The sequence below is a fragment of the Hippopotamus amphibius genome, chromosome 7 (assembly GCF_030028045.1).
Source record: "Hippopotamus amphibius kiboko isolate mHipAmp2 chromosome 7, mHipAmp2.hap2, whole genome shotgun sequence".
In the NCBI taxonomy this organism is placed as follows: Eukaryota; Metazoa; Chordata; class Mammalia; order Artiodactyla; family Hippopotamidae; genus Hippopotamus; species Hippopotamus amphibius.
In genome coordinates this window covers 17,277,364-17,292,270 of record NC_080192.1, presented here as the reverse complement: position 1 = coordinate 17,292,270, position 14,907 = coordinate 17,277,364, and the positions used below count along the sequence as shown (strand labels likewise).

At 39.2% G+C, this 14,907-nt stretch overlaps 1 protein-coding gene and 1 pseudogene across 1 annotated transcript; one reads left to right on the top strand and one right to left on the bottom strand.

The window, feature by feature from the left end:
- Positions 1-3,161: 3,161 nt before the first annotated feature.
- LOC130857586 (translationally-controlled tumor protein-like) lies at positions 3,162-6,275 on the bottom strand (annotated as a pseudogene).
- Positions 6,276-6,897: 622 nt separating this feature from the next.
- NOPCHAP1 (NOP protein chaperone 1) lies at positions 6,898-14,882 on the top strand. Its single transcript, XM_057742892.1, has 4 exons — positions 6,898-7,050; positions 8,649-8,735; positions 10,355-10,491; positions 11,844-14,882. The coding sequence occupies exons 1-4, from the start codon at positions 6,936-6,938 to the stop codon at positions 12,075-12,077; spliced, it is 573 nt and encodes a 190-aa protein (XP_057598875.1). The 5' UTR covers positions 6,898-6,935; the 3' UTR covers positions 12,078-14,882.
- The last annotated feature ends 25 nt before the right edge of the window (positions 14,883-14,907 follow it).

Genomic DNA, 14,907 nt, shown 5'->3' with positions numbered 1-14,907 from the left:
CTCAGGGATACTTGTATGGTAGGTAGTTATTGTTTCTTGACCTTCCAGTGGGCCAAGCTAGGGAATAAGTAGTTTTACAGAACGAGAAAAGGAAATCATGAATTTATACAGATGTTGCCAGTTCGAATTTAAGATGACAGGAGGGTTTTACTTTTATTTCTTTTTCTCTTGAACAAAAAACTAAGCTGCAAATAAATGGTGTTAATATAGTTATTTGCTTTATCTAAAATATTTACATAGCAGTTTCAAAATAACCATACCAAGAGTAGTACAAAAAATTAAGATTGAATACAATTTAAGATTTCTCTGAGGGTGTGTGGCTATTGTCATTGTCCTTAAGATATATCTTACTGAGGATGTACGGTCCAAATGTTGAGATTTAAAGTCACCTGAGTCAGATAATTCTTTTCTCTGTTGTTATGTCACTAACTTGCCATCATAATATCTGCATATAGAAATAATCTTACCTCACTCTTTCCAATGCTTATGTCTAACTGTTTCCTCTTATGTAACTGTTTTGGCTAACACTGCCAATTCAGTGTTTAGGTAATGGTGAAGGCTGTGAACATCCTTGTAGTTCCTCTAGAGACTTTAGCAGGAAGGCCCTGTATTTCCCCATTAAGTTAAATGCTGACTTGGGGGCAGAGGTATACACATTTTATTATGCATAATGGGTATCAATTTTAATCTTATTGAATGTTGAATTTTACATGTTTGACATCTGTAGAGATGATTATATGATTTTTCTTCTTAATTCTGTTAAACTGATGTATTAATGACTGTACTACTATATTAAAGAATATACTAATTGCTCCTAGAATAAGCACCTCTTGAATGGCATCTTTTTTTAATGTGCTCTTGGATTCTGTTTGCTAATATTTAATTAGTTGCATCAATATTCAACTAATTGGGCAGATGTGTACACACATGGTAAGTGCCAATGGGGTATGGGTGAGGCACTGACAGCCTTTACTGTCTTGTAGACATCTGCCCAGTTTTCAATGGTCAGCATTTGCAACTCTTTGCCTGAAGATTTTCTCTGGCCACTGGAGCCCACTTAACTAGAGAGCAAGGAGTGGGCCAGAAATGCTGGGAAATTTGCACCTCCTCAGAGCAGCCCTCAACTAGTGACTGACATGAGCGGGTGGATAAATACCTGGGCTCACCCAGGATAACTCAGAACTCCCCAGCAGGGTTAAGTTCCAGTTGCCCTTAGTCACAATTTGCTTGATAGGAACACATTATTGCTTCCCTTCCTTCCTTGTTTCTCTTTCCCCCTCTGGCTCCCAAGCTGCTTGCCCTTGAACCTCATCTCTAGGTTGGCTTCTAGGGAAACCCGATTAAGCCAGGTATATAATTTTCTTTTTTGTACAATCTTTGTGAAGTTTGGGTATCAATGCTATATTCCTTTCTTAAAACTTGGGAATTTTACTTTTATTTCCCATACTCTGAAATAGTTTAAGTAGCATTAGATTTATCTGATCTTTAAAAGTATGATAGAAATCCCCTGTAAAAACCAGCTGGGCATGGTGTTTTTATGTGGGAGCTCTGACAGCCTTCTCTATAACATCTTTAGAAATTGCTTTGTTTAGACTTGCTATTGATTCTGGGAAAATTTTGTAAATTATATATTTCTGGGACATTAACCATTTCAAATGGTTTTATGTAGGTTTTCAATTTTATTTGCATAGAGTTGTGCAAAGTAGTGTTTATATATTTCCTCTGATTTTATGGTTATTGTTACATTACCTTTTATTTCATATATTTATACCTCCAAACCTTCCCTCCAGTACCCTATTTTGGTTTAGACTAGCTAGTGGTTTGTCTATTTTCAATACTTTAGCTTTTGGAGGACACAGTTTCATTTCACTATTTCCCCTTGATGCAAGAATTGATTAGCAATGTTTTACGCTGGATTGATTAGCAGTTTTTACACCTTTAGGTGGAAGAGACTTTTTAAATGTCATTATTTGCTAGTTATATAGAATTGTGATCACAGAAGTCTGCTTATATCACTTATATTTTTGGAATGTATTGAGATTTTCTTTGTGGACTATAATATGTCAATTTTGTGAGTTTTCCATGTGACCTAGAAGAAGGTTTAATCTCTATTATGAGGATTCAGTGTTTATATTTTTAGATCTACTTTGTTGATAATTTTGTTTAGGTCTTCTGTATCCATACTAATTTTTTGTCCAATCAGGTCTGTTCTGAAAGGGTGTTAAAATTTCTAATTATTAGACTTTCTGCTTATTTGTCTTTGCATCCCCTTTTTTTTCTTTTTTTTTGCTTTCAACTGTTGTGTTTGTCTTTTTTTATTCTTTTGGTAATCTCTTCCAGAGTTAACTACTTCCATTAGGTGAAGAAATCCACTTTACATGTTGGCACTGCCATGGGAGTGGTCTTTCCCTTTACTTCAACTCAATTACTTTTGACTTTCATTTATATTCTAAGTCCCAGAAGTGTTTTTCACTGTAGAAGTTATCTGAAGGTGCTTTCTTTCTTTTTTTTTAATAATTTATTTATTTTTATTGTTTTGGCTGTGTCGGGTCTTAGTTGTGGCTTGAGGGATCTTTGTTGCAGCATGGGGGCTTCTCTCTAGTTGTGGCCTGTGGGTTTTTTCTTCTCCAGTTGTGGCACGCAGGCCCCAGGGCCCGTGGGCTCTGTAGCTGTGGCACACAGACTCTCTAGTTGAGGCAAGCGGGCTCAGTAGTTGTGGCCCGAGGGCTTAGTTGCCCCTCTGCATATGGGATCTTAGGTTCCCCAATCAGGGATCGAACCCGTATCCCCAGCACTGCAGGACAGATTCTTTACCACTGGACCACCAGGGAAGTCCCTGAAGGTACTTTCTAATAATGGTCTACGACCAGGCTCTAGCTTCTCCAGGAAAGCTACACAGGATGGATTTAGATATTACATATTAAACTAAGAGGCATTCTCTCAAATGAGTTTAAATGCCTTTTATTTTTAGACAACCTACATGACATTTTTTTTTTTCTCAAAAACAATGCCTCTGCTCCAGATAAATCAACGTGCAAATAAATGAAGAGCTCGAGGTGACATCAGTCCCATTTGTCTAAGTCCTGGTGTTGTGTGGATGAAAAGCAGCAGCCAGACAGTTATGACGACAGGTGACAGATGCAAAGTAACTGCCAAATTTGTTAACATTTTTCCATTTCTAAACCATCCTTAAAGAAAATCATACATGGGGTCATACCATCCCCACCGTAGTCCAGCACAGCAACTGTGCCATCTGGATTCATGTTTTCACCACTAAAGAACTGATCATTTTTGAAATTAGCAAGGATGTGCTTGATTGGTTCTGCAGCCCTGTCCTAAAAGGTTTTACTCTTTTTGGTCTCTGTTCTTCAAGTTTCCCTTTGATTGACTTCAGGTAATCTTTGATGTACTTCTTGTAGCTTTCTTTTGTGAAGCTGCTGTCCTGCAAGTGATGGTTCCTGACAATATCAACACCAGTGATTACTGTGCTTTTGGTAGCTATACCCTCGGGGCCTTCAGCGGAGGCATTTGCACCAATGAGCGAGCCATCAATGTTCCCCTCTGTCCTAAGGACCAGCTTCCCCTCCATTTCCAGACACAGACCTCCTGGATCTTGTAGATGTCAGAGAATACGTCATCACGGCAGATGAGGTCCCAGTAGATGATCACGATGTCGACTGGAGGGAGACCACAGCGGCGCTAGCTTGATAGGAGCCCGGAGCTCAGAGCCAGCCCACTGCAGCCAGAGCTGCGCTGAATATGGGGGTGGGGTGGGGTGGGCGGTGGTGAAAAAGGTGTATTCCTTTTCATTTCTGCTTTATAATATTTGTTGCTGTCTTATTATGCATGTGAATATTAATGACAGTTTCCTCTTGGTAAATTGCAGTGTTTAGCACTATCAAGTGTCTTTTTGTTTCCTCTTAGGGGGATGAGCCTGAATTCCTGCTGGTCTAATAACAAAGTCATGCCCCTGTTTACTTTCTTTTTCAAACTGAGATCTAATTGACATATAACATTGTATTAGTTTTAGGTGTAGAACATAATCATTTGATATATGTATGTATTGCAAAATGATTACCAGAATAAGTCAACATCCATCACCTCACTACTTAAAATTTTCTTTCTTGTGATGAGAACTTTTAGGAGCTATTCTCTTAGCAACTTTCAAATATACAATACAGTACTGCTAACTATAGTCACCATGCTAGACATTACACCTCGAGGAATTATTTATCTGATAACTAGATAAACACCCATTTCGCCCACTGCCACTCCCATCCTCTGGCAACTACCAATCTGTACCTATGTGTTCTGTTATTTTTTTTAGATTCCACCTGTAAGTGAGAACACACAGTATTTGTCTTTCTCTGACTTATTTTGCTTAGCATAATGCCCTCAGGGTCCATCCATGTTGTTACAAATGGGAGGATTTCCTTCTTTTGATTGCTGAATTATATGTAAATGTCACATTTTCTTTATCCATTCACCTGTTGATACTCATGTTGTTTCCATGTCTTGGTTATTGTAAATAGTGCTGCAAAATGTGGGGGTGCTGATATCTTTTTGAGATAGTGGTTTCATTTCCTTCAGATAAACACCCAGAAATGGAATTGGTGGATGCTGTTCTACTTCTAATTTTTTGAGAAACCCCCATACTGTTTTCCATAGTGGCTGCACCAGTTTATATTTCCATAAACAGTGTACAAGGGGTCCCTTTTTTCCACATCCTTGCCAACACTCGCTTTCTTATCTTTTTCATAATAGCCATTCTAACAGGTGTGAGGTGCTATCTTGTGGTTTTGATCTCCCCCCTTTTTTTAATTTTTATTTTTTAATTTTTATTTTTGAGAGTTGCAAGTTGAATTTATTTGGGGCAAAATGAGGACGGCAGCCCAGGAGACAGCATTCCAGATAGCTCTGAGAAACTGGCCCCCGCCCCTGCCTTTTTCTTTAATTTAGGTTTTATTTAGAATGGTTATAGATAAACCAGATGTACTTAAATTTAAAAAAACACCATCCTTTTATTTTTACCATTTTAATCGTATATTTTAGGTAAGTCTTTTCTATCCAGCAAACAGTTGGATATTGAATATTTATCCAATCTGAAAATCCTTTTCTTTTTTACAGGTGAGTTAAGCCCTATTGTGTATATTGATGCAATTGATATGCTTCACTTCTGTTTTGTCATAATCATATGTCTTTCCTATGAAGTCTGTTTTATTGCTTTCTCTCTCTCTCTCTCTCTCTCTGTCTCACTAATTTTGGTATTGAGGAATATTTTAATTTTGTTCTAATAACTTTACTCAATACCATTCAGTCCCCTTTTATTTTGATATTGTCTTCCTACTATGAACAATATTGCAATTTGCAAGTAACCTCCTCTTTCTCTTCTCTCCTTTACCCCAATAACTAACTTAAAGTATTATCCTTCTATTGCCAGTTTTTAAAAAGCCAGATTTCCTCTTCATACATAGTCTCTGCTTTCTCCCCATTTTTGATATTTGCGCTATATCCATATTATCAAAACCTATAATAATTAAATACTATTCTTTCAACCTATTCTGTTTCTCCCCAATTCTACTGTAAAATGCTCACCACCAAAACTTAAGTTGAATTTCTCCAATTATTTTCTGAATTGTATTCTCTAGTAAATTCCTCAAGAAAGGTATAGGAACAATATTTCCTGAGTCCTTGCATGTTCATAATGGTCTATGTCTCTAAAACATTGTCATGTATTTGATAAGAATATATAAATAACTCATACAACTTAACACGAACAAAACAATCTGAATAAAATGGGCAATGGATGTGAATAAACATTTCTCCAACGTAGATATGAAAATGACCACTGAACACATGAAAAGACGCTCAACATCACTAATCATTAGAGAAATGCAAATCAAAACTGCAGTGAATTATCACCTCGCACTGACTAGGATGGCCACTATAAAAAGGAAGAAAGAAAGAAAAAGAAAGAAAGAAAGAAAGAAAGAAAGAAAGAAAGAAAGAAAGAAAGAAAGAAAGAAAGAAAGAAAGGGAGAAAGAAAGAAAAAAGAAAGAAAGAAAAAGAAAATAAACACTGGCAAGAATATGGAGAAATTGGAACTCTTATGCCCTACTGGTGGGAACAAGAGCGTGCCCTCATTACGGAAACCAGTAGGAAGGTTCTTAAAAAGTTAAAAATAGGATAACCATACAGTAATCACACGTCTGGGTATAAATCCAAAAGAACTGAAAGCAGTATCTTGAACATATATTTGCATACCTATGTTCATTGCAGCATTATTCACAATACCTGAGAGAAGTAACCCAAATGTCTATCAAGGGATGAATTAGTAAAGGAAAGTGGTATATGCATGGGATGGAATATTCTTCAGCCTTTAAAAAGAAGGGAATACTATTACTTTCTCCAACATGGATAAAATTTGAGAACATTATACTAAGTGGAATTTGCCAGTCATGAAAAGACAAATATTGTATGATTCCACTTATATGAAGTATCTGAAGTAGGCAAACTCAAAAACATAAGTTAGAACTCTGGTTGCGGGGTGGGGGGGGAGTGCTGGAGGCAGGGAGCAATTGGGGGGCGTTGCACAGTGGATATAGTTTCAGTTTTGCAAAACATTCTACAGATCTGTTACATAACAATGTAAATAGAGTTAACACTTCTGAACTGTACCCGTAAAAACAGTTAAGATAGTACATTCTATGTTTTATGGGTTTTTTTAACCACAATTTAAAAACAAACAAACAACCAAAAAAAATGAAGAGGAGGGCAGCCTCTGGTGCGCTCTGCAGCCGCTAGGTGCCGCCTCGCCCCGCCCTCGCCCCGCCCTTCCGATTTTCCTCCAATCGCAGTCCTGGCCCCGCCCCCTACCTCAGCCTTTTTTCTGCATCCGGGTCTGGAGGGACCGCTCTGAAGACTAGAGAGCAGCATGGAGGTCCACGGTGAACCCCAGTTAGGCCCGAGCTGTTCGTCGTCTTCCCCGGACGGCTCGGGGGTCTCGGTGTCCAAGGAGCTGCTGACGGCGGGGAGCGGCGGACGCGGAGGTAACAGGCGAGTGGCGGCGGCGTGGGGCGCGCACGTGCGGCTGGGGGCTCGCTGCCGGAGCAGCCGGGGGCCGGTCGGCGGCTCCCTGCCCCGGCCCGGCCCCACGGAGGGATCCCGGAGGTGGCCTCGGGACTCGGACGTGCCCCCCGCCGCGGGGGTGGGGGACCTGGCAGGGGGGTCGCGCCTCGGGCCTGGGGGTGGGTCCTGTGTTCACGCGGTGGCGAGCGTTCACTGCTGAGCGCCGCAGCCAAGACACCCGCGCTAAAGGGAGGGCCTTAGGATCGGCTCTGGGCCCGAGCTGTTGGCTGGTAGGGGGAGCGGATTATTATCCATTAACCCCTCTCTCTGCGGGTGCTCACAGATCCACCTTTAGTGCGCCCCTCTCGCAGAGGGAGACGGGTTCAGGACATCCGCGTGGGATTTCAGGCACTGCAATAGAGAGTTCGAATCCCAGCCCCACGAGTAATTAGCTGTGAAACTTTAGGAGAGCTGTTTGCATCCCCAACGCCTCAGGTTTTCCATTTGGAAAATGGAGGTAGTGTACCTATAGATTTTTTTTTAGAAGAATGCGCCTAAAATCTTGGCCATATTCTCATTAAATATTAACTTGAAAAAAAGATTCAGTGAGAATCCAGAGCATCCGAAGACGTTATAATAGCTGAAGCTTTCTTAGTGCCTACTATGCCCCAGGAATTAACTCACTAAATTTAATCCTCACAACCGCCCTGTGTAGAAGGTTCTGTTATCGCAGTTTTATAGATGAGCAAACTGAGCCCAGGTGTATCATACCGGTAAGTAACTTGCTAGAGATCGTGTGGCTGGGAAGTGGCGAACCTTGGATTTAAGTCTAATCAGCGAGGCTCCAGAGTCTAATTTGCACTAATCCAGTTGTCAGGCCTATGGTAGTAAGCAAGGAATGTTGAGCTGCTGCTTTGAAGGTGAACAGGATTTTTATACCAGAGTCGAGAGATTTTCCAGCTGTGGGAAACAGGGTGCACGAAGCCTTGGGTTTTGAAAGACAAGTCCTGTTCTCTGAGCTCTGATGGGCTGGAGAGTTGGGTTGATTTGAGGAATTGTAAATAGTGAGGCTGCATAGATGGAGCTGGGGTATGGGGTTCTCTAAAGGACTGTTTTGTCTAGGTTGGACATTTTTACTGAAGGGAAACTTACCAGGCAGGCATGTTTTATAAATGAAGAAGTTAATGCTCGAAAAGCTTAGGTAATTTGCCCAATATAATGCAGCTGGTAAACCATTTCTGGCTTCACTTAACCCTTATGGTACTTTATACTGCTTCCTGTGTTCTGTCATTGCCGACCCACGCTTGTCACTGATGGGTTTCTGACCCAGAAAGCTGCAGTTTAGTTTGCATTTATTACCTGGCATCAGTGATGCCGAGATATAGGAGACCCGTTTAAGAAAGGGGAGATCTATGTGCAGAAAGAACTAAAATGTTGTAATGAAAGGTGGAATGCTTCTTTAAAAAAAAAAAAAAAGTGTGGGAAAGTGAGACACGAACAGTCAAAAATTGAGGGTGGTCTTGGAAGGTTTGCTGATGGGCTCCTGTTTCCTTACAGTAAACGAAGGGTGTGTTTTCAGGTATATGGGACAAGTTGCTCATCAACTCCAAGCCTAATTCCAGGAAGAATTCCACTCTTCAAACAGTTCGGATAGAGAGGAGTCCCTGTAAGTACCCTTCTCTCTCTCTCTCTCTCTCTCTCTATCTCTCTCTCTCTCTCTCAGGAACCCTCTCTGATGTGAAATTCTGCCTAAAGCTTATTTGATGGGACAGTATCTGCCTTTGTTGTCATATCAAACCACAGAAAGTCCAGCTGAGCAAGTCCTACTTGGGAATTACATTGTGAATTCAGTGCACAGGGATACAATTTCTTGGGTTATTCCCCTGCTTTAAGAGGGTAACCTTGCCCAGAAAAACTCCTTGTGGGATGGATTTTTGGAAATCAAAGCCAATTATTGTTAATCTCCGTGAGAAATTTTTCTAGAGGTTGCTGAGCCCTGAATTTAATACTCATGTGTGGGAAAACACCACCAGACCCCATTACATAATTACTTAAATGGTAAATGTTACTCATAACATAACAGGGTCAGTTCTCTTCATTAATTACTCTGTAATGCTGCTGTACTGCACACTCATAAATGTAGACCACTCAGACTTTGTTCAGGTAGCACTAGTCAGCTGTTGTGTGTTTGTATCAGCGACTTAACAAGTTCTGAGAGCCCATGATATACATAGTTATGTGCTGGGGCCTCTTTTGAAAGCTAAAGAGATTAGAAGTCCCTTGTTTATTGACTCCCCTGTGCTTAGCACAGTGCTTGTCAGTTTTCATCCCTGTTTTACAGGTGAGTAAACTGAGGATTTGATTGGTTAAATTAAATGTATCAGTTAGCCTCCTGTGGTTGCAAATGACTGAAACCCAGCTCGGATTGCCTTCAGCCAAAAGATGTTGGCTCATTTTGTTGGGGAGGAGTACCCCAGTGATTTCAGGTACATCTGCTTCCAGGTGCTCTGCATCATCTGGGCTCTTCTGCTCTCTATGTCTTAGTTCTGCTTTCCTAGAAGTCGACTTCATCTAGGACAAGCTCTTCCCTGATGGGTGGTAGGTGGGCCAGTTTATCAGCAGCTCCAGGCTTACATTCAGCAGCTCCCTTAGTCATTTACTCTGAAAGGGGAAGTTTTTCTCAACAGTTCCAACCAGAATCCCAGGGTGATCTCTGATTGGCCTGACAGATCACTGTGTTGTTAAGCCAAATCACAGCGGCCAAGGTTGTGGAACATAGAGTCATGAGTGGGGTTGGGAGAAGAGTGACAGAGCTTAAGAGGAAAGTCATCATTAAACATTATCAGAAGAAAGGGGAAGAGATGTTGGGCAGGTAAAAACAGCCATTGCCCAAGGCAATTCAGGTAGTAGGAGGTGGAACTGGGATTCTGTTAACGACATCATCTGACCCCAAAGCCTCAGACCCTCGTGCATTGAAGTCCTACTGCCTACTTATTCAGTTACTCTTTGTTGAATGCCAGCCTTCTAGGAATTTCCATCCTGGGCATATATGAGAAACACAAAACATTGAGAAACAATTGGTGAATTGTGTAGTCCTGCTGTTTTAAGAATTCACAAGAGATTGGATGTTTTTAACATGGAAGGAATTTGAAAGATTTTATTATAGTTACAGTTATTATTCCTGTCAATTTGACGAGTGTTTTTACAGGCTATTCTGGATTTAAACATTTGAAGTTTGGCCAAATACTAACATAAATATTGATAAACTACATTTTGTCTCCTTAGTACTGGACCAAGTACAGACCTTTCTGCCGCAGATGGCTCAGGCAAATGAAAAGCTAAGAAAAGAAATGGCAGCTGCCCCACCTGGGCATTTCAATATTGAAAATATTGACGAGACTCTGGGAAAAGTTATACAAATGGTAACTATGCTTTGTTTTCATTTCATAGTGTAAAATTACCAGTATGTCTTATCACCTGAAAAAGAGAATTTTTAAATTTTAATTCCACGTATTATTTTCCTCCTTGCAAAGTCAGCTCATGTTTCCAGTACTACATAGGTACTCGGTCATTTGATGATTAAGGGTCTCGTAGGTCCTGCGTGAAGTTTAGGAATTTAGTAATTCAGAATCATAGGAGGCTTTTTCAAGTCAAATAGTACATTTGTTATCCTGAAGCATTTATTTGCTAAGTGTCCTAACTGGATTTTTTTCTTATTTTCCCACCCAAGGCCCCAAAGAGGTGATCATAGTCTGATTCATTGAGAATGCGAAAGTAAATGATGTGTATAATAGAATAACTGATCACATAAGCCACGTGTGAAAATTCTCTCAATCTAGGCTCATATCTTATTTCTACACTGGAATTCCCTTTATAACACTTGTGTCTTTTAAAGAAAATTTTCACTGCCCTACACTGCTTTCTGTGTAATCATTTATTGTCTTCTTTCCCAACTAGAACAGAGGTCAGCAAACATTTTCTGTAGGGAGCCAGATAGTAAATACATTAGGCTTTGTGGGCCATACTGTGTCTGTCGTGACTACTTATTTCTGCCATGTCAGCGTGAAAGCAGCTGTAGATGATATGTAACCAATAGGCAAGTTTTATAAGCTTTATTTATGGACACTGAAATTTGAATTTCATATAATTTTCACATTTCATGCAATATTCTTTTGATTATTTTTTTCTACCACTTAAAAATGTAAAAACTGTTCTTAGCTTATGACTTACATGAAGACAGGCAGCGGGCTGGGTTTGCCCTGCAGGCTGTGATTTGCCGACTCCTCCTCAAAAACATTAAATTCCACAGAGGCGAGGATTTTGTTGTTGTTGTTGAGCCTCTAGTGTAGTGCCTGGTTCATGTTGATATTTGTTAATATTTGTTGGGTGAATTTTGTTGAATATGTTCAGGATATACAGAACTCTGTTGTGGGGGACTTTTTAGACTTGTAGTAAATGTAAATCATAATGGTGGACTCTGGCAACTGAAAGAATAGCAACGCCATATTGTATTAAAAACATTTCTTGTCTGGAGGGATTCCCTGGTGGTTCAGTGGTTGGGGCTCTGCACTTCCACCGCCAAGGCCCCGGGTTTGATCCCTGGTTGAGGAACTAAGATTCTGCAAGCTGTGCTGTGCAGTCAAAAAAAAAAGAACATTTCTTGTCCTTTGTGCTTCAGTATTTGTGCTAAATGTCGGTCATTCCCAAAGTTGTTGTTATAACTTTTTAGGGAACCGCCCTGAAATAAATTTCCCACGTGGTGTTTTTTTTGCAGGATGTGGCCTTGTTTGAGATGAATCAGTCTGATTCAAAAGAAGAGGACAGTTCAGAAGAGAATTCCCAAAACAGTTCAGAGGACAGTTCAGAATCTGAGGATGAAGGTGACAGCACCTCTTCTGAAGGTGAAGTCACCATCGATAACATTAAGCTTCCTCATTCAGAAGATGGAAGAGGCAAGATAGAGGTTCTGGATAGTCCTGCCAGTGAAAAAAAAGAAACAGGGAAATAAATGATCCAAGAAACAGGTGATAGATGCCTGGTAATTCTGTGAAAAAGAATGTGGCTCGCTGGTTGTTTTGCATTTCGGATACCTGTGGTGTTTTTTTTGCAATATTGAATGTATTTTGTTTCTTGGAGAAACAGAAGCTGGCTTTTAAAGAGTTGGAAGAGATAGCATTTGGGGATCTTCTAAGAGCAGACTGTATTTGATCTCATGCTAAAGAGATTTAGTTTAGGAAGCTTAACTTTATGTACGGTGATAAGTGCATTTGTTGGCATCCTCTTTCCTCAGCATAGACTTCAGAAATCTCAGACTTTAAAAATACAGATCGCCTGTTTGTTTTTGTTTTAAATTGTCCTCTTGCATAAAACAACCTAGGTTGGGGGTTTTTTTAGGCTATTATAAAGTCAAATTTATTTGTTACCATCAGAATGGTTCAATGAAGGAGAAATTTTTTAAAGAAATTTTTTACAAAGAAAAGAATTACTTATATTTAGCTGCCCTCAGACATATCTACTTTAATTAAAAAAAAAATTCCTTTTCAGTTTGAGCTGGAAAACTGGTGCTCTGTGGTTTAATCACTGTTGGTGACTCTGCAGCCCCTCAGTGCATATAGAATTTACTGGTTGGAAAAATTCCTGGGTTTTTTTGGTTTTGTTTTTTTCTTTTCCTCATAAAGCAATTTTTTGTTTGTTTCAGCTATTAAAATTATTCCTTACAGTTTCCCACAGTTTTGAAACCTGTTAATTGTAGGGGATAGGGACACCCAGGATAAATAGGGCACAGGTCATAAAAAGGTGGTAGCTGGTTTTACCTTTCAAAAGGCAAAATGATCCTACATTGGAATGTCCTTTTTGCCTCATTCTTGACCTTATTTAACTTGTTTGGATTCTCATCTGCCATGGGACTGGCTTTGCTTAGGATATAGACCTGAGAATTTAAAGAACTGTCTCCAAATGCATTGAGCTGATGAAACGTTGTTCCCTCATGTTTTAGGATTTTCTTTTAGCTATTTTTTTTTCTTACCCACATTAGTCTCAGACATCTTATAAATACTCTGAAGATAATTCTGAAGGTTCTTTCTCGTATTTCCCGTTGGAAATTGGAACCTGGGGTGTACACTGAAAGTATGCAGGAGTGAACAGATTGGAAAATGAGACTTCTTATCTAGAAAGTGTATTATGCTATACTTTATAGCACCAGACACATCTGTGATGAATTATTGGTATAAATATTTAAAGATTGTCTTCTACCAGATAATATTTATGCAACATTGTGGGAAGAGTTGCATTTGTCTGGTTTACTCCTTGGTATGGTGCATGGTACACAGCAGGCACTGTATGATGTATATAGATAAATGAATTAACAGGTATATGAGGATTCACAGGACATTGAAGCCGTGGTATCCATGGGGATATGAAGCTGTAACTTCACTGGAAATACATATCCAAGTAGAGATAGACTGATGGTCAGTGAAAGAGACTAGTCTGTCTAGAATTACATACTAGTATGTAAAATTTTAATACTTCTCTCCTGCTGCGGCTGTCTCGTATAATACAACAAGGTATTCTATACAGTTAAAGAAGTCAACTAAGTTCAGTTCCTCTGGACATTCTTATGACATAGGAGGAAAAAGAAAAACAAACATTTAATATATGATAGGGATGTCGTTTTAAGTAAGTAAAATGGTTGAATTATATAATATACAGTGTCAGAAGGCTATTTTTAAACAAAGTTGGATTCTAGGCTCATACCATGTACTAAGATAAATTATATATGGATTAAATGTTTAAATATTCAATATAAAGAAATAAAATTGTAAGAGTTCCATCCTAAAACATGGGTGAATATTTAATAACAGTTGGGCAAAAGTTTGTTTTTTAAAAAGCAGAACATCAAAGCTAGAAATCACAAAGGAAAAGAGCATAAAATTCATAAATATTTAAAACTAGTGGATGGCAAAGAAATTTAAAAGTCAAGGGACAAATTGGGAAAAATATTTGCAATATAAGGCAAAGAGTGAGTGTTACTAGTATATAAAGGGCTCTTACAAATTTGTTTAAAAAAGTGACTAGTATATCAATAGGGAACAGGCCTTAGGACATGAACAGGTAATAGGAAAAAAATATTCAGTCCCATTTCTCAAAGAAATGCAGATGAAACGAAGATTGTATATTTTTGTCAGAGTGGCAGGTGAAACAACAGCTAGTACTTAACTGAGTTCTTTTTGTGTGTCAGTCACGATTCAGTTTTACATTTGAGTTACCACCACTCACGCATGTATAAAAATTTATCGAGTTATACATTTAGCATTTGTGCATTTTATATATGTTATACCTTAATTAAAAAGCTGTTTTGTTTGTAAGCAGTTTGCTCTATAGTCTCTTGGAAACTAAATCACCATCGTGCTTTGGTTCGTCTGACCCTGTGTGTTCTCTGCCTGTTGCTTAGGTGAGGTGATGGCCACCATTTGGAGAACAGTTCCGTTCCCACTAAGGCTGATGAGCTGTTCTCCTCAACCTTGTGTATTATCTTTTTTATGGCTCTTTGACATCATAAATCAGAAAATTAGGTGTAATGGTCTTTGAAGCAAAAATATTCTTAATGAATCTCCTCTATTCTCATAATACTTTGTGAATCAAATATGGTACTTATAAAAAAAACTGCCTTGCAAAGTAGCTTGTATTCCTGTGCCTGAGTCCACTATTATGGTAGGAAAGACAAGAAAAGCCTTTCATTTGCATTTCCCTCAGTGCCTGGCTTGGTGCCTTTCACTCAGAATGTACAATAAATAAATGTTCATGAAACTTTTTTTTTCCTCTTTATGCCAGTAAAGTAA